The 24,463-nt window shown below is 45.0% G+C and overlaps 2 protein-coding genes and 1 pseudogene across 2 annotated transcripts; 2 read left to right on the top strand and 1 right to left on the bottom strand.

Annotated features, from left to right (window-relative positions):
• The first annotated feature begins 3,125 nt into the window (after positions 1 to 3,125).
• Positions 3,126 to 4,088, top strand: LOC141998140 (olfactory receptor 14A16-like). Its single transcript, XM_074970782.1, has one exon. It carries the CDS (start codon positions 3,126 to 3,128, stop codon positions 4,086 to 4,088), a length of 963 nt encoding a protein of 320 aa, XP_074826883.1.
• A 6,097-nt stretch (positions 4,089 to 10,185) lies between these two features.
• Positions 10,186 to 11,011, bottom strand: LOC141998894 (olfactory receptor 5AP2-like; annotated as a pseudogene).
• Positions 11,012 to 23,261: 12,250 nt separating this feature from the next.
• Positions 23,262 to 24,209, top strand: LOC141998357 (olfactory receptor 5AP2-like). The gene has a single exon (XM_074971116.1). The coding sequence runs from the start codon at positions 23,262 to 23,264 to the stop codon at positions 24,207 to 24,209; it is 948 nt and encodes a 315-aa protein (XP_074827217.1).
• Positions 24,210 to 24,463: the final 254 nt, after the last annotated feature.

Genomic DNA, 24,463 nt, shown 5'->3' with positions numbered 1-24,463 from the left:
TTTAACTATACTATAATATTTCTAAGTTCGTTTACTGGCTGAGTACCCATCTCTCAGATTTCTGTCTATTAACCATGATCTCGGAATATTCCATGAGCATTAAAACGGGATTGTGCTGTTAAACAAGGAGAATGCTGACAGAGCAATAAGCATCAAAGTATGCACCACAGTATAGACATTCACCTCATGTAAACTGTCACAGCTCCACAGCACTATGCCAATTTACACCAGCTGGGGATCTGGCCCTTCATATTTGTTCAGTCTTTCTGACATACACAAACCAGTGTGAATTAAACATTGTTAAACTGCCATGCAGCATTGCACCTGCAGCCTAATGAGCTTTTTATTATAGTGTTGCCTGCAATAAGAAAAAAAAATGTAATTGCTAAGAAAGAAAGAAAGAAAGAAAGAAAGAAAGAAAGAAAGAAAGAAAGAAAGAAAGAAAGAAAGTTGGGCCATTCATCCCAGTAGAAGTCAAAGCTCAGACACAGAAAATCTTAGCAACAGTGAATTCCTCCAAAGTTCTGTCCCTAGTGGGAATGAATCGCTCCTTAACATTAAAATTTACACACTTGCAATTAATCCCATGGAACAAAGAATGAAGAAAGTGCGGATGGGTTCAGAACTTTTGTCACATCTTTGGTTTAAACTCACAGGCAAAGAATATGGGTTTGAAACTGTGTAACAGGCGAGATCCCCAGCTGGTGTAAATCAGCCATTGCTCCATTGAAATCAAAGAGCCAGATCCCCAGTTGGCAAAAATAGCCCTAGCTACACGAGTGTGGACATGGTTCTTAGTTGTTAGTGTTCGCTTTGGGTACCTCTTAATGACCTAATTCAATCAGCCCAGCCAGCCTGAGCTGTGGGTTCCCCTAGTGGCTGTACTCCAAGAGCTGCTGATGCAATGCAGGAGAAGGAAGGGTGGGGGGAATCTCTGCTCACCAGAGGTAATTATGTGGAGTTAATGAAGGAATAGGCTATTCCAGGCCAGCTGAGCATCTGGTGCCACTAGGCTCTTAGCGATTGTAGGTGACATGTCTGTGCTATACATATATATTTTATTCTGCAACCCCTTTGGGACACCCTTTGAGCCTCAGCCCTGCCTTATTTTTAGCCAAGGGTCCTTCCAGGGATGCTGCCATTGTATGAGATCCAGGGAGGGTGCTGTTCCCTGAAGCTAGGTTGAGCTAGTGCAGGTTGTCAGGGTGGTTTGCTTCAGAGTTGAGATTAGAGCTGGGTTCACAACCCTGGAGACTGGATTCAGCTATTTTGCCCCTGCACAAACCAGGATCAGCTCTAGAGCTGGGAGGGGCTTTCAGTCTCTGATCCCATTTAGTCCATCACCTCTCGGACTATCCTGCCCAAGGAAGGGAGCAGGGCACACACATCTGTGGAGTGGATCCCTGTTTTCTAGGAACTGCAGAGAGACCCAGCAACTCAGGAAACAGTTTCTGGATAATAGAGTGATGGGGGCATGATAGACAGATATGATTATTTGGACATTATCACTCTAACAGAGGAGGATCAAATGCATCACAAGTTGGGAAAAATTCTACAAAGACCATCAAAGTAAGTTTCCTATTTCAATTAAATATGTTAGGGTATTGATATACAGGGCACATCTGAGAACATAAATATGCATGAGAATTGGAACTCTTGAAGAGTTTTACTATCAATTTAATCAAATACCGAGCACCAGTGAGACTTATTTTTTTGTTTATTTTTCAGCAGCAAAAATTGATTTTTCATAGAAACTGTGAAAACTCAAACATTTGTTTCATCGTGGCAACTGAGAAGAAAACAATTTTAACTAAAAGCTGTTGAAAACTGAAAAAAAAATAGCCTCTGCTGTCCTTGGAAAAACAAAATATATATCGAGGATAGCAGAGACTTTCCATGAAAATGTGTTCAATTCAAAACCCAATTTGCCTTTGAAATAATTAAAGCAGAAAATGTCTGTCTACCCGGAACTGGAAACTTTGCACCAGGGTAGGGAACATTAAGATTTTCCACTAATACCACAATTTCAAACCCATTCGCTCTATTGCAACTGTTTCAAAGGGATAGCTCCAGGATGGTTAAACTGAGTGAAGTCAAGTCGATAGCCCACAGAATATATTTTAAGTGTCATGATGCTAAAAGACAGAGTTGAAGCCCCCAGACAAAACCTTTCTATCTTGACACTGCCCAAGGAGAGACAGAAGGTCAATGGGATTAGAACCTAGATCTCCTGCTCTAGCACCATATCTGCTGTCCTATATTGCTGCCAGTTAAATGGCAGTGCTGTTGAGCAGTGCACAGAACATACACATAATAAGACACAGTCCACCCCCCTAAAAGCTTCCAGTACGAATGGACAAGGCAGAGAAAGGGAGGGAGGAGATAGAGAGGCACAGGGCGGGGAAGTAACTGGCCCAAGGTCGCCCAGCAGATCAGTGGCAGAATCAAGAACTGAACCCAAGTCTCCTGACTGCCACTGACCTGCACAACATAGACATAAAGTCACAGAGGGAAATAATACAACCTAGAAGTAACTGAGTGATGCTACTAGCCCATCATCACACAGAGATGGAAGTGCAGCTGGGATTGGTGCCCTAAATCAATCTGTAAATAGGTAGCAGGCCGTCTATGTGGAGAAATCATCACAGACGAGCTGCCACATAGGAAGCTGGGTGAGTCAATGTCGTATTTCTCTGGAAAGTGGGAATTGGGCTGTGCTGTCATTTTAGTATGTTAGTTTCATGCCCAAGTTGTGGGCTTGCTGTTTGTCACAATAGGGAACCATCTTGGCTAGAACTGTTGGATTTGGATTGTACTTTGTTCCATCCTTCATACTGCATTTTATCTAAGGCCAGAGCCTCAGATGGTGTAAACTGACCGAGCACCATTGAGTTTAAGTGAAATAATCCAGTTTTCACTAACGTGATAATGCACCTGATTACTGCTCTGAGTGTTCGGTGAAGAGCACTTGTGACTCCTCGACAATGGAAGTAATGAGTGCTGTACACCATTGACATCACATTACGAGATATTACAGAAAGAGAATCAGGATCATTTCCTCTGTCACTGTAATCCTGACCATTGCCCTTCTCCTTCCCTCCACAGCCATCACACTGAGGAAGAAAATGTCCAACCGAACCACCGTAACCGAGTTCCTTCTCCTGGGATTCTCTGATGTTCAGGAGCTGCAGATTTTACATTTCATGGTGTTTCTAGTGATTTACCTGGCAGCCCTGACTGGGAATCTTCTCATCATCACCGTTGTTGTCCTCGACCACCATCTTCACACACCCATGTACTTCTTCCTGATGAATTTGTCCGTTCTAGACATTGGCTCCATCTCTGTCACTGTCCCCAAATCCATGGCGAATTCCCTCATGAACATCAGGTCAATTTCTTATTCTGGATGTGTTGCCCAAGTTTTTCTCTTTGTCTTTTTTGTTTCAGCAGATCTTGCTTTTTTGACTGTCATGGCGTACGATCGATACGTCGCCATCTGCCAACCTCTGCACTATGAGAGAGTGATAAACAGGAGAGCTTGTGTCCAAATGGCAGCTGGTGTCTGGATCAGTGTTTTTCTCTACTTTGCATTCCACACTGGGATCACATTTGCAGTCTCCTTCTGTGGAGGCAATATGGTGGATCAATTCTTCTGTGAAATCCCCCAGCTCCTCAAGCTCGCCTGCTCTGACACATACCTCAGTGAAACTTGGGCTATTGCCTTTAGTGTGTGCTTAGCTTCAAGTTGCTTTGTTTTAATAATTGTGTCATATGTTCACATCTTTACCATGGTGCTGAGAATCCCCGCTGAGCAGGGCCGGCATAAAGCCCTATCCACCTGCCTTCCTCACCTCACTGTGGTGTCCTTGTTCTTTTGCACTGCTAACTTTGCCTATAGTCATCCCACCTCCAGCTCAACCTCAACTCTGGATCTCGTGGTGGCTGTTCTCTATTCCGTGCTGCCAGCAGTGATGAATCCAGTCATCTACAGCATGAGGAACAAGGAGATCAAAGCTGCATTGAGGAAACTGATAGCGTGGATGTTATCCACCAGAAATAAACTGTCCATTTTTCCCCTTTGGTTGTGATTTCATTCTGTGTTTCTTTATAAATGTAATCCTCTGATGACATTATCGACTCCATGAGAACATACTTTGTCATTTGCTTATGCAGAAAGGTGTATTTAGACAGGTAAAAATGTAGACAAACACCACTCAAGTCAGTGGAGTTACTGTAGATTTACACCAGTGTAAATAAGATCAGACTCTACCTATCTATCTATCATGTTTTTTGTACTGACACCCATCATCCGAGCACCTTCCACCTCAAATGAATAGCCATAATCAAGTCCCCAGTGGACTTCATGAAGTCTCTCTGTCTTCATAAACTCAGATGCATCCGATGAAGTGAGCTGTAGCTCACGAAAGCTTATGCTCAAATAAATTTGTTAGTGTCTAAGGTACCACAAGTCCTCCTTTTCTTTTTGTGGATACAGACTAACACGGCTGCTACTCTGAAACCTGTCATTATGGGGGTTTCAGTAATTTGTCATGTATCTGGGAGGGCAATGTATTATTGCTTTGACTGGGTTTTCTGAGAGAGCTGAAGGTTTGCTTCCCACAAAGATGAAGGGGTGGGGAAAGAGTTTCTGTAGCTGTCTGAATGACTGAGTTCCTGTTGAAATGACTAATTTTAACATGCCTAGAGCCTGAGCTAGGCTTCTTTTTTATTAATGTAAATGTAAATGTAAATAAATAAATAAAATCTATGTCATTCTTGCTATGGTGAGAAGGCCTTTTTGAAGAGAAACTTACTCCAGTGTTTCCTGAAGAAGAACTGACTCTGGATAATAAGGCCATATTTGGATCCCATTGAAGTCACTGGGCTAAAGCCAGTCACTTCAAAGGGGTCAGGACTTGGCCAACAGCCAATATACACAGGGATCCAAATGTTGCTAAAGGCAGCCTGGAGAAAGCGAATGGGCCAGAGATGTAAGTGTGAGATTCCCATCTTAGCTACACCTGTGCCAATGAAGAGTAGCTCCATTGACATCAAGGGTTTAATACTGATGAGATTCTGGCTCAGTCTCCCGACTCAAATCAATGGTAACCTAAACACTGGTGTAAGTTACTTGTCTGGGGTCATTTTGTTCTAACCTCGATGTAAATGGAAAAGTGCCAACACTTGCACTGATCTGGATTCCATGCGGCATCCTGGGTCGATCTGCTCACAAGATGAGAAAGGAGCTCAGAATTTGGTTGATTCATTTATTTATTAATTATTCCTTCTCTGTGGATTGTTGTGTAAACTATGTATATCATAGATAAAAGAGGAGTATGTGATTAGACAGACATAGTGATGGGACCGTTCCTTGTCCTAATACACAAACTAATAATGTCATAATGCTAGATTTCTGTTTATGAATTAGTTTATGCTAATTATTGTGCAGCTTTTCCTGCCATGACTGTCTATGTCCAGATAATGATTTTCTTATAAGTATTCTTTATTAAACGTTATTCACCAAAGCATGTCTATGAATATTTCTTACTCCACAGCTCATTAACAAGCACCTCATCCTATGTACTGGGTGTGTGAACTTAGAGCTCTTTCAGGTGGATACATTTTCAACACACTGTTTCTTTTCTTTGACTGGATAAATTGAAGAATTAGAAAGCTTAAAAATGAAGAGGCCAATCCTCAGATGGTGTAAATTGTTATAGTGCCATTGAAGTCAATAGCGCAAAGAGAATTTATATCATTGGAGGATCCATGCTGAACACTCATGATTATGAATTAACCCCCGCCCTCCCCGCCCACCTTGAATATCCTGTACAAAGGCCCTGGTTCAGGAAACCACTTTGGTATGTGCTTAACTTTAATGACGTGAGTAGTCCCTTCAAAGCTTAAAGTTAAACTCATTCCTAAGCACTTTGCTGGATTAGGGTCCGGGTTAGAGCCAAAGGCTGCATGTAACAGGACCTTACCCAAACTGCTTTTACACCCAGCCACTGCCTCAATTCCTCTCCTTCCCCAGTCAAATGTCCCACTGCAATTGGTGCACTGGAATTACTCTCCCCTCTGGGGTTTGGATTATTTACACCGAATAACAGTTAAAAGCCAGAATCTAGGGGCTGCCTTCTCCAGGCTCACTAGGCCATTATGACCCTCCTGGGCTCCTAAGTCCCTCTGATGGGTTCTGTTCCTGCCCAAGAGCGCAGATCCCTCCAGCCAGGCATCTCCTCTGGCTGCCGTGGAGAACTTCTTCCCAAGTCCTCCCTGACCCTGGGTCCCCTTTGGATCCCCTGGGGGAGTCTCCTGATCCCTGAAATTCTTCTAGCCTTTACTCTTGGATCAGGGCATCAGGCTCAGCTCTCTCTGCTTCTCAGATCTCTGAGCGGTGGAGCTCTGTCAGACCCATCCCAGACCCATGGCCTCTCCAGACAGATCTCCCCTAGGTCTGTCCTACCCACTGGTGTCCCTCATTCTGATGGATCAGGCTCCCTCCCATGCCTGGTCAATGATCTAACCCAGCCCCAACCCAAACCCTCACCTGGGATCAGATGACATGGCACAGGTGTGGATGAGCCCATCTCCCCTTAAAGGGCCAGCCCACCCTGAGGCACTGAGATTTTCAACTGGACCTAGGGTATTTAGGTGCCCGACTGCTATTGTTTTTCACTGGGAGATCAGCACCTAACTCTGCTGGCATTGCCAGCAGATCGAGGGACGTGATCGTTCCCCTCTATTCAACATTGGTGAGGCCACATCTGGAGTACTGTGTCCAGTTTTGGGCCTACACTACACTACAAGAAGGATGTGGAAAAACTGGAAGGCATCCAGCAGAGGGCAACAAAAATGATTAGGGGACTGAACACATGACTTATGAGGAGATGCTGAGGGAACTGGGATTGTTCAGTCTGCAGAAGAGAAGAAGGAGGGGGGATTTGATAGCTGCTTTCAACTACCTGAAAGGGGGTTCCAAAGGGGATGGGTCTAGATTGTTCTCAGTGGTAGCGGATGACAGAACAAGGAGTAATGGTCTCAGGTTGCAGTGGAGGAGGTTTAGGTTGGATATTAGGAAAACTTTTTTCACTAGGAGGGTGGTGAAGCACTGGAATAGGTTACCTAGGGAGGTGGTGGAATCTCCTTCCTTTGAGGTTTTTAAGGTCAGGCTTGACAAAGCCCTGGCTGGGATGCTTTAGTTGGGGATTTGTCCTGCTTTGAGCAGGGGGTTGGACTAGATGACCTCCTGAGGTCCCTTCCAACCCTGATATTCTATGATACTATGATCTTTGTTCTAGTTTTCCAAAATGTTACCTCTTCATGGCAAAGTTCTTCATACTCTGATATGTTCTCTTATTGTTTCTTTTTTATGTGTCTGTCTTCTGGTCTGGCAATATGAGTCAATATGGGCTTGTTTGTCTTCTTTTCCACAACTATGTCCAGCCTTTTTGCTTGCACTGTTCGGTCTGTGACAATTGCCAGATCCCTTCATTCTCTAGAGCATATTCAATTCGGTGGTTGTAATAGTGCATGGTTTGTTTAAATCCATATATGCCACAGAGGCTCCAAGGGAGACACTTGGCGACCACATTGCATCCATTCATATCTTCTCTCCCAGTCAGGCTCCTGTAGGAGCTCAACACAGGCTCCCCATCTCTTCATTTTCAGAACACATTCTGAAGTTTTGTCATTCAATTTTGCTTTCTACATCATTAAGCCATATTCATGTGCTCTCCTAATCACGCTTTCTCTCTCTCTTTTGAGGTATCTTTCTTCAAGCCACAAGTTTGTTAATCTTCTCTCACTAATGGGTTTGATCCCTCTCCACCACTGTCTGTCCATTCATTTCTTTGTAAATCTTTCAAACCTTTCTTCGGCAATTAGCTTTCTCCTTTCTTTCATGCTTTCTTGGGCTGCGATGCAGCTCAGTCATCGCTTGTTATCACGACCAGATGATCTTTAAACTGGTTGACTCTGCATATAATTTGATATTATATTCTTCATTGTCAGTTGCTTCCTCCACAGATAGCAGACATTTTTCCTCCATCACATCATCAGATGTGAAGCCTGTCCAAGTCTTGATTGATATTCAATGCTCTGTGCATCACCAGAAGCTTTCGTGTTTGGATATCAATTTCTTTCTTCCCCACGTGATCCACTGGATCACTCTGGCAAGTTTTCTGGTCCATTTAAAGACAGGGCGTCTGAACCTCAAGTGAGAAGCAATATTACTGTATTATAAGAGTCTACAGAGTGAGGTCTTTTCTGAAAGCTAATGACACCCTTGTGATTCATATCATTGTGAAATGTATGTATAACACTATATGAGGAAATATGGATCCTTAATTATATTCTGTTTTAAAGTCTGTGGCCAAACAGGGAGAAACTGGTTGCCTCCCAGAAAAGAGAGAAGGCAGCAGTCTATGTGTCTCCTACGTAAATTAAGCATGGTGGAACCAAAACAATGAAAGCTCCATTTGTATATGGGGACTGGGAAGCCCACAGGAAGGGAAGAACATGATAAGGTCATCCTGCCTCTTGAAGTAAGGCTATGGGGTTGACTTGGCTTTTTTACACTTGGTGGAAGAGGTGATGGCCAGTAATTCCAAAGCCACAACTGCCTTGGCATCTGGCAACCAGGAAGGCTCGGATTCCCAAAGGAAGTGAAGGGAACTAAGCATCCAAATTACAGTTGGATGTGAGTACCTAACTCCCATAGGCTCCTTTGAAAATCTCAGACAGACTTCATATTTTGTCAAGGATTAGTTCCAATATTAGGGCCTCAGCTATGCAGTGCCATGCTGTTTCAGACTGAGAAGAGGGACTCAGTTTAAATACGTCTTCACAGCTGCTTTACCCTCCCTCCAACCTTGAATACTTGGTCATGCATGACGTTTCTTCTGCATGTTCTGCTTTTTTGGGTGAATCTCTGTGCAGATAAAGCTGGGCGGAGGAACTGTTATTGTGTGCATGGAGGAAAGACCGAGAGGGAAATCAAAGATCTTAGAAACATCTAAGGCACCAAAGTTTAGTGTCCACATTTCATTTTGCAACCATGTAAAGACACTTCAAACCTAGCTGGACAATAAGGGCCAAATGATAAAAGTCCCTTCTCAAACTTCCTGCCTCTAACTTCACAGGAATTTTTTCAGGCCCAGTGTTGTGAAATCCTCAGTGATGTGAGGGAAGAAGAAAGGCCCAATCAAAGAGATCGTTAAATCCAGTTAAGATTATAGGTGATCTTCATAATTCTGTTGAGATCTGGGCTAGGTTATTCAAAGTGACCTTGTCATAACCATAGGGGTAGCCTAAATTCCTCCTTACCTGTAAGCGGTTAAGAAGCTCAAGTAATCTGGTTGGCACCTGACCAAAGGAACCAATGGGGACAAAAGATACTTTCAAATCTGGGGGGGGGAAGGGGGGGCGAGAGGCTTTGTTTTGGGTTCTTTGTTTCTGTGGCCATTCACTCTTGGGACTAAGAGGGACCAGATATCAATCCATGTTCTCCAAACCTTTCTAAACAAGTCTCTCATATTTCAGACTTGTAAGTAACAGCCAGGCAAGGTGTATTAGTTTATCTTTGTTTTCGCAACTTGTGAATTTTCCCTTTGCTAGAATTTTATCCCTGTTTTGTTGTAACTTTGAAACTAAGGCTAGAGGGTGTTCCTCTGTGCTCTTTCAATTTTCTGCTACTCTGTAAGATTAACTACCAGCCTAAGTTTACAGAGGTGATACTTTTACCTTTTTCTCTTTAAATAAAATCCTTCTTTTTAAGAACCTGACTGATTTTTCCATTGTTCTAAGACCCAGGGGGTTTGGGTCTGTAGTCCCTTTGTAACCAATTGGTGAGGATATATGCTCAAGCCTTCCCCAGGAAAGGGGGTGTAGGCTTGGGGGAATATTTTTGGGGGAACAGAACTCCAAGTGGTCCTTTCCCTGATTGTTTGTTAAATCACTTGGTGGTGGCAGCGATCCCAAGGCAAGAAAGGACTCTGTGCCTTGGGGAAGTTTTAACCTAAGCTGGTAAGAATAAGCTTGGGGGGTCTTTCATGTGGGTCCCCACATCCGTACTCTAAAGTTCAGAGTGGGGAAGGAACCCTGACAGACCTAAAGAAATTAGGCACTGATCTGTCAGTGAGAGTTGGGTGCCAAAGTTCTTTAGGCCATTCTGAAAATCATACCCTAAATCATGCCTAAATTCTGCATCATGACTTTCCTGAAGGCCCCCTTCACCTCTTTGTTTCTCAGACTGTAGATGATGGGGTTGAGCATTGGGGTGGTGACCGTATACATAAGTGACAGAGCTTTATGGAAAGCTGGGGACAGGTCCGCTGATGGTGCCACTTACATGATAATGATGGTCCCATAATACAGACTCACCACCAGCAGGTGAGAGGCGCAGTTGGAAAAGGCCTTTTGCCTCCCGGCAGAGGAGGCAATTCGCAAGATGGCTGAGAAGATAAGAACGTAAGACACAATTATGAAGAAGAAAGGGATCAGGGTTACCAGGGAGCAGGAGACGAGGACAATCATATCTGCCAGGGGGCTTTTTCTGCAGGACAATTTGAGCAGCTCTTCATGTCACAGAAGAAATTATTAATTTCATTGGGGCCACAGCAGTTTAGCTGGGGCACCATCCCCACTACTAATGCATTGGCTGAGAAGCCAGTTATCCAGGAGGCAGATGCCAGCTGAAGGCAGACCCTGAGGTACATCATAACTTATAGCTGAGTGGGTTCCATATGGCTGAGTAACTGTCATAAGCCATGACTGCAAGAAGGAAGCACGCTATGCAAGCCAAAGCACCAAAGAAAAATAACTGTGTGATACAGTCCCTGAAGGAGATTGTCCTATCCCCTACCAGGAACCTAGCCAGCAACCTGATGGAAATGACTGAGGTGTAGCAGGTCTCCAGGAAAGACAAGTTCCCCAGGAAGAAGTACATGGGGGTGTGAAGCTTCTGATCAGCCACAACTAGCACAAGAACTGTTACCCAAGAATTTGACATTCCTGCGTGCTACCCCAGAACTTAACAGTACTGCAGCCAGCAATTTCGTATGTTCAGTCACTGCCAGCTGAAAACCAAACATCACATAGCTAGGAAAATCATAGGCCCTGAGAGGCATGGCCAAATAACTGCGTGTTTGCAGTTTTGCTATCAGAATGGGAGGTTGGGACAAGAAGTGAAGATTCGAGGAAAATAAAAGGAATGTTTGGATAATGACCTAGGTTTTAGGTGCCTCTAATATGTAAGTTTTATTGTTGTTATGAATAGAAATGCTTTCCTGATAAGGAGGATAACGAATTGTTATGGCTGTTGTTAGGGAAATTATTAGTCTATTAGAGGCTGAGTTATGTGCTTTGTCCGGATAAAATTTACAAATATTTTAGTTAGGAAGTGTGCTCTGGAGCAGTCTGAGAAAGCTGTCTTTGGGCAAGGATTTGACAGCTAAGTTCCCCAGCAGCTAGATGGAAAGCAGGGCCCCCCTGAAGCCTGGCTGCTGATCCCTCAAAACCATTTCTTAACTTTAGGTTTTGAAATGCTTTAAACCTACTGCAAGAGAGAAAGAGAGAGAGAGAGAGAGAGAGAGAGAGTGTGTGTGTGTGTGATCTAATAAAAAAGTAGTTTTAGCTGAAAGCACTTTTGCTTCTGCCAATCATTTATCAGACGGATGAGCTGTGCCCCCATCGACTTATTCCTGACACCGCTTGGAGAAAAACAAGTAAGTTACCACTGCTTTGGTTTCTGAAAACCCTGGTTAACACACTCTCCTCAATGGGCTGGGATCCCCCATCTGGACTACATCTCCCATAATGCAGCAGGAACAGGAACTCCATATTGCACAGCTTCCCCTTATTAAAATGAGAGACCATGATGCATTATGGGAGGTGTAGTCTAACTGAGGATGCCAGCCACAGGGGAGAATACAGACACAAAAAGAAAACTACAACTTCCAAGAGGCACTGCATTCCCCATTTAAAATATGTTGATGAAAAAATGAAATTTTCCATTGAACACAGACACCTTTTTGAAAATTAAAAAAAAAAAAATTACTCAAAACCCCAATATCCCAATGAAAAACAGCTGAAGGAAAATTTTCAGCCCCAGATTTTAGTATGAATGAGATTTTGGTCGCTAGGACTAGATGCTTTAGCTCCAGTCCAATGGGTCAGAAAACAACATATGAGCTTAACTACAAGCTTTTAGAAAAATGCCTGCATGGAAATATGAGTCTAGCACTTTGCCCTGCAGGAGCCCAGACCTGGGCTCAATTTAGCTTCAGAGGACGCAGGACCCATAGTCCCATTTCTTCATTCAGAGTGCTTTGCTCCCAGTCCAAACAAAACATACCCTCTGATCTGGCTGCAGAAGTGTCCCTGCTAACATAAGCTGTGATGTTGAGTCATGAGCAGCTGAGATAATAACTAGTGATCAGGGTTTTGCAGATGAGAGTATGAAGATACAGAGAACAAAAATCTGCTCTCTCTCAAACTATCAGCCACCCTACTCAAGTAATCGGGCTTACAAGGAATGGAAGTTAAAGCATATACAGTGTGAGCATAATAAGATGTATACAGATCCATATGAACAATGATACAACTGCTTTGTATACAACAATGTATATTGCTTTGGCCCCAAGGTGGTGGACTGGATGAGAAACTCAGTCTATGGATCTTAACAAGGAGAAAGTTAAAAGGTGATTTGATCATGGTCTATAAGTATCTACATGGGGAGGAAATTTCTGATCAAAGAGGACTTTTTAGTCTGGCAGAAAAAGGAAGAAAATGATCCAATGGCTGGAAACTCAGGCTAGAAATAAGTTACATTTTTTTAACAATATAGCCAAAAGGGTGGTTAGGTTAAGAAATAAGTAGATGTTAGATTTGGGGTCTAAGTTAGCCCAAGTGTAGAGGCGTATGGGAAATTGCAGTTGCTAGTGTGAGAAATTTAGAGATAAGCTGGAGACAGAGTGTTATGGGAAAGTAAGAGTTGACAAGGACAGGGCCCACGGCTATGTTACTGTTATGTTTGGGTTATAACTGGTTTAATCAAGGCTTTAATCAGTGTTTTTAAGAATTGTTGAGAATGTTTTATTAAAATGCTACCTATCTTGATAGTATGGGAAGGACATTGGTGCAGATGTTAATTGAAATAATGTGTAATGTAAAGAGCAAATAAGTAGGTGGTGGGTATCAAATTATGGTAAAGGACAGTTTAATGTTAATTAGTATTATACTGGAGTATAAAAGCAGTAACCTTGCTAAACTGTAGAGATCTGCAATTAACATCTAAAGGGTACCGTCACTCTGTTCTCGGTGGACTGATCATCCATTGATATACCATTCCATCTTTGAGTGTAAGTGTAATTGTAGGATTGTGTAAGTGGTAATTGCACGCTTGTTTGCTTAACTGATCAATTTTCTTTTTAATAAAGTTTGATTGTATTATTCAAAGTGTTTCACAGGTGTCTAGTAGTAAATACATTTTCTGTAATTGACCGAGAGGCTGAACCTGAAAACTAAGTTGAATTTTATTTCACCCTTATCTTTAACTACTTAATATTATTTGGGGACATTTCAACATAAAGGCTACAACAGTGAGTGTAATTAACCATTGGAACAACTTATTAAGAGATGTAGTGGATAATCCATCATTTGGAGTCTTTAAATCAAGATTGGCTGTTTCTTTCTAAAAGATCAGCTATTGCTTAACCACAAGATATGGGCTTGATGCAAGAATCATTGGGTTAAATTCTCTGGCCTGTGTTATGCAGGAGCTCAGACTAGATGATCCTAATGGTACCTTCTAGCTTTGAAATCTACGAATCTGTGACCTAATATGTCTCTTATATCCTTAATATCAATTATTCTATGATAGTTTATGGAGAGTCAGTATGATCCAGGGATATTGATTAGTGCTCTGAAATTCTGGCAGGCAGGGATTTATTCCTGGCTTTAGCATTGACCAGCTTCATGGTCTTGAGGATGTCACTTCCCATGTTCCGTCTCAGTTTCCTGAATTCTAAAACTGAAGCTTTTACTTTGTGACTATGGCACCAACAAGGAGGTATTCAGATAATCCCAGCAAGATGTGGTCTTGCATCAGTTGAGAACAAGATAGCTGCAATGGCAGGTGTCACTGTGCCTCAGTGGGTCACATCTGAGAATACCAGATTCAGGACAAACAACTGAGAAATAGGGCAAACTCACTCCAAACTGGTGGTTATTCTATCATTAGATTATACCAAGCCAGTAACAAAAGTAAACTTCTGTCTCACCACACTGGTTAACAAGAAGTCAAAGATGTAGTCTCCTTAGGAATTTCATCCCTAGTTTCACCAGCCAGACACTAGACTTTATGATGAGTGGTTACTGAAAATCAATTTATCAAACAAAGGGTTCTTCTAATCCCAAGAGATCTGCTACATAGCCAGGTCAATATATAACTCAGATCTTACCCAATAGTCATACTGCTGTCAATCTTTTAGTAACTAACATCTAAAGGTTTATTAGTAAAAGAAAAGAAGAAGAGAATTAAAATGGTTAATAGATCATATACATACAATAATTGGAATGTCCTTATATCAGGTTTGTAGCAGTGATGTTATAGACAGCTGGTTTGTAAAGTCTCTCTGGTAACTTCCTCAGTCCATAGTTCAATATGCTCCTTTTAGTTGTAAATCCATGGTCCAGATAATCAGGGCAGGAAATAGGCAAAATGTAGTCACCCCAAGGGTCTTTTACAACCTTTGCCACATGCCTGGAAATTTTCTGTTTCAAACAAAGCTCATATAACAGTTTGTGGAAAGTTACTGGCAAAAGATGGAGTCCGGGGTCACATGAGCATATCACGTCCTTACATGGCTTGCTGACTCACAGGGGGTAGCCATTGGCCCCTTGGAGGCTGAGAAGTCTGCAGGAAGAGCCTTCTGGGAGCAATGAGTCTCTTCTATAGCCCATTGTGAGAGCTAAGTATCTTTGATGGGCCATCAACACAAAGCTGTCTAGCCTAGATGTAAATCTTATCTGGTAGGTGTTGCCCAGGAATACAGCACATATGTAAGATACCGATGCATAGACAATATTCATAACTTCAGATACAAAAACAGTGCATGCATATAAAAACAGGATAATCATACTTAGCAAATCATAACTTTTCCATTGACACTTTACATGACATGCTTTGTACAAGATTTGTTGCAATTGTCTAACAGTGGCACTGTCACTGATATTGGTTATATTTGGTTATATTTCAATCATACAGCCTCACAGCGAGGTCCTGTCCAATGTGCAGAAGAAAGAATGCTTTTACATAAAGTGTATAGAGCTGGGGTTGAAGGAAGTAGAGGGGTGGCTCAGGGCCGTAATAAGAGTGGGGCAGCCACACGGGGCGCAAAGCCTGCAGGGGCAGAAAAATGGGGCGACACAGGATCGGGCCCAGTGGTATCAGCTGGAGCAGAGGGTGCTCAGCACCCCATCCCGCTCCTGCTGACCCCAGCTGGAGCAAGCTCTCCCTGCAGTGCTAGGACCACGGCGGCAGGAGGACAGAGTGCTGAGTGCTACTGGCTGCCTGCCCACGGGCCTGAGCGGAGGCGTGTGTCAGACACGCCCCTGGCTACCCCGCAGCTCCTGGTGGCTGCGGGCAGGTTGCCAGGGTTACCACCATACATCAGGGTTTTCCCAGACATTTCCTCTTTTTTTGTCATCCGCCCTCGGTCTGGGTGGATTTTTGAAATAAGAGGAAATTTCTGGGAAAGAGCCGTCTCCACACCCCCACCCCCATTGGTCCCTCCTCTGCATCTGCCGCTGCCAAATCCCGCCCTCCTCGCCCCGCCCTGGCCCAGACCGCCAAGTGAGAGGAGCCACCATGTGCCTCTCGGCCAGGTGATAGGGCCAGGCCACAGCTCCCTGGCCTGGGGAGGGGGAGAGGCCCACAGGGAGGTGCTGACTGATGGGCTGGCGCTGCGTCCCGGGCCTGCACCAGCCACCCTACCACCTCCCTCACCCCCCAAATACCCCTCCCAGTACACACACACTCCTCCAGCACCCCCCAAATACCAGCTCCAGCGCCTCCCAAACACCCTTCCCAGTATATACACACTGCCCTCCAGCACCCACCAAATACCCCCTTCCCAGGACACACACACACCGAGTGTACTCGATTTGGGAACTTGAAATATGGTAATCCTAGGGGTCGCTCCATTCGTACTGCCTCGGTTTCTGGAGCTGGCGGGAGAGAGTCTGTCCTGCTAGCAGCAGCCCCCAGACCCCAGACCTTGGGCTAGGCACCGGGCTTGTGTGACCGAGCTCAGAGCTCGGACTGTGCGACTGTGAGCCTGGCAGCCATGGGGCTGAGGCAGGGCAGCCAAGGGGAGCAAGGGGCGGTTCCCACTCTGCATGCAGGGAGCGTGGGGAGAGTGACCCAGCTGCTGAGAGGCAGGTGCCCAAGGGGATGAGCAGGGAACACTTCAGGGAGCATAAGGGCTGGCTCCAGGGGGTGTTGTCGGCTGGCGCCAGGCTCCTTTGGGGCAGAGGCAAGAGCACATCAGAGGTGCAGCTCGGAGCTGTGCCACCCGCCCTGCCTGGGGAGTGCCTGGCCGTACAGAGGCAGCCTGGGTCGAGGAGCAGGGCAGGGAGGGATGTCGGACAAGCCAGCCAGTACCCCAGCTCCCATATCATGGAGAGCCAGGGGCCCGAGTGGGCTGGGCGGCTCCCTAGGGGACATGCCCCACAGTTTGAAAACCTCTCTGCTAAATGGAAGGCAGAAATCAGGTGGAGGGGAGGAATGTGACCCTTCATGCACACCCCTCATGCACTAGGAGGCATATGTATGCTTGCTCGCCCCCGGGTGCTAAAATGCTTAGTTATGCTCTGGGGTGGTTAGAGTTGGGGAGAGGAGCCTGGCTCGGGGGGCTGGCCAGAGTGGAGGGGTGGAGACAGGGCTGGCTGGTGGTGGGGAAGGGTCAGGGGCCTGGCAGGAGGGACTGGCCAGAATATAAAAGAAATATAAAGTAAATTAAAATAATATGTTTTTAAAAAATATGTTCAAAAATAAAATTTAAAACTTGAAATAAAAAGTAAAATAAATAAATAAATAATAAAAAAGTAAACCCCTACTTGGTGAGAGTCCAGGGGACTTGTGCTCCTCCATTCCACGTCAGGAGCTGCTAGTTACGGCTCTGAGCCACGCCTCTACTTCCTTCAACCTCAGCTCTATAAACTTTATGTAAAACCATAGTTTCTTCTGCACGTCAGACATGACCCCGCCATTGCAGCCATCTTGTTCCCAACTGATGCAAGACCGCATCTTGCTGGGATTATCTGAGTACCTCCTCGTTGGTGCCATTATCAAACACACCAACGTTAAGAACACGCTGTAACTTTTAACACTGAAAAAAATGTTTAATTTCCTCGACTCAGCTGTTTATAATGGATGTGTTTCTGCTCCATTTTACACAGTTGACATCACAATGGCATTGAACACTCATCTCTTAGTTTTCATTCAGATATCCTGCTACCTACAGAAGCCTTTGAAGATGCCGAAATGCTATTGACGCAAGACCAATCAGCTATAGAACCTTGAGCTGTCACCCGACTACCCAGATAGGTAAAACTACTCACCCATTTAATGTCAAAGACATCCACATGCAGCATCGGCAGGGCGTTTGTTATTGTTTTATGGGAACATGCATAGCTTTGGTTATATCACAGGTTCTGCAGTTTTTCTCAGCTCCAGCTTTAGAAGTAATTGGTCAGTAGTTTCTCCAAGGAGACAATATAATCCACATACTTAAGATGTATTCATCTTGATGAATCTTTAAAATTCACACCTCCTACTTTGGCCTCAATCATCCCTGTCATCGGAGAGTGTATTAGAACACTACATGATGCAAGTGAGGGAAGGCATCCCGGGCGTACTCCTGATTTTACGGAAAACCAGTCTGTAATACAACCATTGACCCTCACGCAAATAAATGTGCTGTGCTACAGTTGCTCCACAAAGCACACTAAGCTCTCGGGCATCCCATACTGGTGTTGCAGTGTCCGTAGCACGGATCGATACACTCAGTCAAAAGCAGCTGCAAAGTCCATACATACAGTGTTAACCTCCTTTGGTTGCCCTTGTTGGTTTTCAGTAACATTCCACAGATCTTTGTATAAACAATTACATAAAATAGTCATTGGAGCAGGAATGGGGGTCTCCCACCTCCACAGGGAGTGCCCTAACCACTGGGCGACAGAGTCATTCTCACTCTGGCGCTCTGGCCCAATGGTTGGCCTTCGGCTAGCCACTGGCTGTTGGATAATTGGCTCCTGTAGTACTGATGGTTTTGACGTTCATGGTGCCTTTCTGTGCTTCCAAGGAGGTTGGCCATTTCTTTTGTGATTTTATGCCTCTGTTAAAACTCACCTGTACTGACATCCACCTGGTTGAACTTCTGTCTTTCATAGTGTCTGCCTTTGTGGGTGTGGTCCCATTTCTGCTAACCCTAGCTTCCTACTATAGGATCATCTTGATCATCCAAAGGATCCCTTCCAACTCAGGGAAGAGAAAAGTCTTCTCCACCTGCTCCTCACACCTCCAGGTTGTTTCTGTTTCCTATGGGACCATGTAACAGCGTAGCTCCCACCTCTCATGGGCATCCCCTTCTGGTTGGGTGTTTCTGAAGTCTTTAAACAGTCCTGGCCCTGGTATTGGGCTGTACCCACAGGGCTTCCTCCCTGGAGGCAATGTTTTCACCCTCTTAATCTGTTCTGGCCCCAGCTCTCCAGTTGGGCCTCATGACAGTTCAGTTCCCTTCTGGGGGTTTACTGCTGTCCAACTGTAGGCCCTTCCCCAGTGGCCTATGTGGGGGACCCAGACACACCCAATACTCCCCAGCCCAGGGACCCTAAGAACTGCAGTCATGTGCCATCATGTCTCTTTAGCAAAATTGCCTTCAGTTCCCTGGGCCACTTCCCCGCAGCCCCAGCCTTCACCGATGCCTTACTGTTAGCTCAGGGCTCTTCCAAGTTCAGGCCCAGCACCCATCCAGAAACTCTTCCTCACTCCCCCGGTCCCTGCCAGCACTGAGCTGTCCATTGTGTTGCAGTTCCCTTTGGCCAGCCAGGAGCCCCCATCTGCACTCCACTGGCTCCAGCAAGGAACTGACTGTATCTGGTTCTGCAGCTCCTTTTATATGGCCCTCCTGGGCCCTGGCTGGCCACCTCCTACAGCCTCCCTGATTGGCTGCTTCCCCCACAGCCACTCTAGACCATTTGGAGGACCTCTCTACTGCTCCTTTCCTGGGATGGGTGTGGCAGGATCCTGACGCCTCGAGCAGGGGGCCTCTGGGCCTAGTCCACCCCATCACAGACCATCATAATTGTCTCTAGGGCCTCTATAGGAAACAGTCACCAGATTTAAACAAGGTCCTCTCCCTGCTCCATACCGCAATATATCCCATGTTCAACCCCCTCATCTACAGCCTGAGGAGCAAGGATCTCTGGGAAGGGTCGGAACAAAGTGGTGACTTTCATAATGAAGCGCAGTTTCCCATAAGGTGACCCAAGTGACTGGAGTAAGAGAGGAATGAGGACCTCTAATGTACTGAAGGTTCAGTTCTATTGGAGTAGAGATGGTCAATCCAATGGGACCCAATTACAAATGTCAGGTTTGGATTGGGTATGAAAACTCAAACTGTAAGATGGTGCAACCCAGCCCCCGCTCCTCCACCAGCCCAACCCCCTTGGAGCCCGGGAGAGGGGAAGCATGGAGGCATGGACTGGAGGTGGGGTAGGTGTGGAAGGGGAGGCTGGGTAGAGCCACGTAATTTTGGGAACAGGGAGGAGGGCTGTTTCCCCTCCAGGGCAGGACCCACTGCCGGTTGTGCAAAAGCAATAGCAGGCATGGGTAGCAAGGAGCTGGGCAGGCAGATATTGTGGGTGGCCAGGGCGGGGGAGCGGGGACAACATACCACCACAGGTTCCCTGACCCCACTGCTTCCTCAGTCTGCTGCGTGTCTCTGAGGTAAAGGTGAGGGTCTTCCCCACTGCCCTTCTCCACATCCACCTCTGCCAGAGTCCTGGCACTGCCCAAGCTCCCTCTGAACCTCAGTCTACTTGGCATACACCCCAGCCCCAAACCTCAGCGCGCTGTTCAAGGCAACCTGAACCCAACAGTATCCGACTACAAGTGTTGGGTTTGGTCAGGTCAGGTCTGAAAACAACTCGATCCCCTCGGGCTGGGGTCAGGTTTGGATTGATTGTGGCCTAGTTATGTTCAGGCCGGGCTTTAAAATTAGGTTTGAGCAGACCTCTATATTGGAGATCCCGTGTAGTGTGCGGTATTTGAAACTGCATCCGATGAAGTGAGCTATAGCTCACGAAAGCTTATGCTCAAATAAATTTGTTAGTCTCTAAGGTGCCACAAGTACTCCTTTTCTGTTTACAAATTGTAAGTCACAGTTACCTTTTTGTACTTTCATTGTGTGATTCTTTATGAACAGAAATAAAAAATTAATTGAAGAAAGAAAGAACTGGAACTTTTCTCCAGAGCCTTTTTATCATTAAAGCTTTACCAAATTCATAACCCTCTTGAGGTTCCCATGTTAATTTTGTTTATGCAACAGACATTTCAAAATGCAAGCAGAGGGTGTTATTATGTCTCTTCACTGAGGGAGTCGAAGCAATCCACAAAAGGGTCGGGAAGAAAATCATCGCAATGATGTAATCTTTAGTGAATGGGGAAAAGGCATATAACTAAGCAGCAATGTCATCTAAAAGGTGCTGCAAGTCGATAACCAAGTCCCAGCTTCTCAACATTCGAATGAACATCGGAAAGGGGTGTAAGGGACATGTGAGTTGCCTGTGCTATCTTATGAATATTATCTATGTGTTTGATCGCTATTGTGTGGCTTGCTAGATGGCTGCCAGGAGGTTAATTCCAATCGGACCAGAGACCACGTAGGCTGGGAAGCAGACAATAACCCCTGATATCTCCCTGTTTTCTGGTACTTTAAGGACAGTCCTGGCGTCAGTGCCATTAAAGTGTTACCTCCACCATGCTGGGTTCAGCACTGGTGCTGGTAACCACAGACGGGAGGACCAACAGGTGAGAAACTGAAACAAGGAGCTTTGGGAGTGGTTGAAAATCTGAGCCGCTAGAGCTTAGGAGAGAGGGACACAGAGGCTGCAGGGGTACAGACCGTTCCTCCCAGGACCAGCCGTCTGGATAAGCTAAGCCTACCTAAGCTTTAGGTCAGACAGATGCATGTCGGCTGTTGTGTTATGCTTTGATTCCTGCTGTTCAGATTAAATACTTGGCTTCACAAAGGCTGGTTTGGGTCACTGTGTTTATACCAGTCAAGCATGGGGAAGTCTTGCAAGGGCAGATGAACCTAGCCAGGCCTGTTCAGCACTCACAACTGGTAAACAGGTGTTGCAAACCGGGGACTGGGTCTAAAGAGTGGGAGAATTGCGGGTTTGCACCCCAGTCAGGTAAAGGCTCAAGGCCTCTCATCTGCATTGAGAGATGTCAAAGGTGCAGCTAGCCCTGAACTGTGATAAGGACACGGGTTAGGGTGGGTAAATGTTGCTAGTATAGCTAGTAGCCTTACATGCAATATTTGTTTTCCTGTATGCAATAATAATACTAAGCCTTTCTATAGAGCTCTTTGGCAAAGAGTTCCAAAGGCAAAAAACAGGATTAGGCACCCACCCTATGTCCTTTTTGTGCCTTTCGAAGTCTCTCCCTTCCTTCCTAAGTCACAAAGTAAAAGCTTCAATTTTAGAATTCGGGAAACTAAGACAGAACAAGGGAAGTGACATCCTCAAGACCATGTGTTAGAGAGCTTATTCCTTCACTCTCCCATTTCCCTGGTCCTTCTCGCATGAACAGAGAGCAACCATACCCGAAGTCCGAAGGTGCAAACAATTCGATGTTTATTGGGGTGAACTTCCAGCAAGCTTAAATACAAGTTCCTTTTTCCTTATTTTCGAATCCCAACTTACTTCCTGTTTGCCCCTAATTTATATAGTAATATTCTTAGCTATACCTTAACCAATCATTCTACTGAAATTTAACTAACCAATCCTAACATATTGTAACATGATTAGCTAACCAATTATATCCCACCACCTTAATTAGATTACACCCAGCAAAATTAATTATACAGCAGACAGAAGCAATCACAGAACCAGACAGAGATTATACAGACAAACAATAGCAAAGTGGGAACTCTAATGACAAAACAATACAGAAGTGAGGATTTCACATCCCAGCTATTGATAAGTGAGTTCTTGCCAGACAGGATGCTATCAAACTAAGTTTCCTTTTACATTTTCTAGGCACTTCCCTTTCTCTGGAGGTGATAGGAATTATCAGGACAGGATTGTATTCAGGACAGGATTGTATTCCTAACAGCCCAATAGCACCTTCTTTCAACGTGACTAGTTTGGAATGTGAGGATGTGACTGTTCGCTTCCTGGCTTATGGCTGCCTCTGCTGCTTAGCCAAAGGCCTTAGCCTAAGAACAGGGCCTCAAACAATCACAGTAAGAGAGGGCCCTTACACCAGCAGACAGTGATTTTGATTCTTTCTTTTATACCTCTAGAACTAGCCAAGTGATAAGAATACCCTAAATTCTTAAAGTACAGGCTTTTGCAGACAGGCCTGAATATCTATATCCTAACACCATGAAGCCGGTCAGTGTCAAAGCCAGGAGTAGATCCCTGCTTTTCAGAATTTCAGAGCACTGATCAATCCCCCTGGATCATACTGATTCTCAGTGAACTGTCATAGCGTAATTGATGTTAGGGATACAAGAGACATATAAGGTCACAGATTCGTAGATATCAAAGCTAGAAGGGACCTTTATGATCATCTAGTCTGAGCTCCTGCATAACACAGGCCAGAGAATTTCACTCAATGATCCTTGCAACCAGCCCATAACTTTTAGAAAGAAACAGCCAATCTTGATTTAAAGACTCCAAGTGATGGAGTATCCACTACATTCCTTGGTAAGGTGTTCTGATGGTTAACTACACTCACCACTGAATGCATCTGATGAAGTGAGCTGTAGCTCACGAAAGCTTATGCTCAAATAAATTGGTTAGTCTCTAAGGTGGCACAAGTCCTCCTTTTCTTTTTGCGAATACAGACTAACACGGCTGCTACTCTGAAACCTGTCAAAGGAAATAGTTGTAGATTTTTGGAAAGGAGATCTTTCCGGTTTTGTTAATCTTCCTTCCTTCCTTTCTTTCCTTCCAGAGAATACATGGCACACATGCAAGGGAAAAATGAAACATCCATCACCAAGTTCATCCTTCTGGGATTCGGGAACCTGAACGAATTTCAGATTCTGCTTTTTGTTCTGTTTTTGGTGATGTACATCCTGACTGTGGCTGGGAACCTTCTCATGATTGCGCTAGTTGTGTATGACCAGCACCTTCACACCCCCATGTACTTCTTCCTGGGGAACTTGTCTTTCCTGGAGACCTGCTACACCTCAGTCATTTCCCCCAGGTTGCTGGCTGGGTTCCTGGTAGAGGATAGGACAATCTCCTTCAGGGACTGTATCACACAGTTATTTTTCTTTGGTGCTTTGGCTTCCATAGAGTGCTTCCTTCTTGCAGTCATGGCTTATGACCGTTACTTAGCCATATGCAACCCACTCAGCTATAAGGTTATGATGAACTTCAGGGTCTGCCTTCTGTTGGTATCTGCCTCCTGGATAACTGGTTTCTCAGCCTCAGCTTTAGTAGTGGGGATGGTGCCCCAGCTAAACTTCTGCGGCCCCAATGAAATTAATAATTTCTTCTGTGACATGGCGGAGCTGCTCAAATTATCCTGTGCAAAAAGCCCCCTGGCGGAAATGATCATTCTGGTCTGCTGCTCCCTGGTAGCCCTGATCCCTTTCCTCTTCATAATTGTGTCTTACGTTCTTATCCTCTCGGCCATCCAGCAAATCTCCTCCTTCGCCGGGAGGCAAAAGGCCTTTTCCACCTGCGCCTCTCACCTGCTGGTGGTGAGTCTGTATTACGGGACCATCATTATCATGTACATGGCACCATCAGCGGACCTGTCCCCAGGCTTCCATAAAACTCTGTCGCTTATGTACACGGTCGCCACCCCAATGTTCAACCCCATCATCTACAGTCTGAAGAACCAAGAGGTGAAGGGGGCCTTCAGGAAAGTCATGATGCAGAATTTAGGCATGATTTAGGCTGTGATTTTCAGAATGGTCTCAGGAGATTTAGTACAAAAGTCCCATTGGCAGATCAGTGCCTAATTTCTTTAGACCACCTTGAATAACCTAGCCCAGATCTCAACAGAATTATGACGATTGCCTACAATCTTAACTGAATTCATTATCGATCTCTTTGACTGGGTCTTTCTTCTTCCCCAGCGTCACTCAGGATTTCACAACACTGGGCCTGAAAAAATTCCTGTGAAGTTAGAGGCAGGAAGTTTGAGAAG

This window comes from Natator depressus, chromosome 14, assembly GCF_965152275.1.
Source record: "Natator depressus isolate rNatDep1 chromosome 14, rNatDep2.hap1, whole genome shotgun sequence".
In the NCBI taxonomy this organism is placed as follows: Eukaryota; Metazoa; Chordata; order Testudines; family Cheloniidae; genus Natator; species Natator depressus.
Note: the sequence above shows the minus strand (reverse complement) of the source record. Positions and strands in the feature narration are given on the sequence as shown.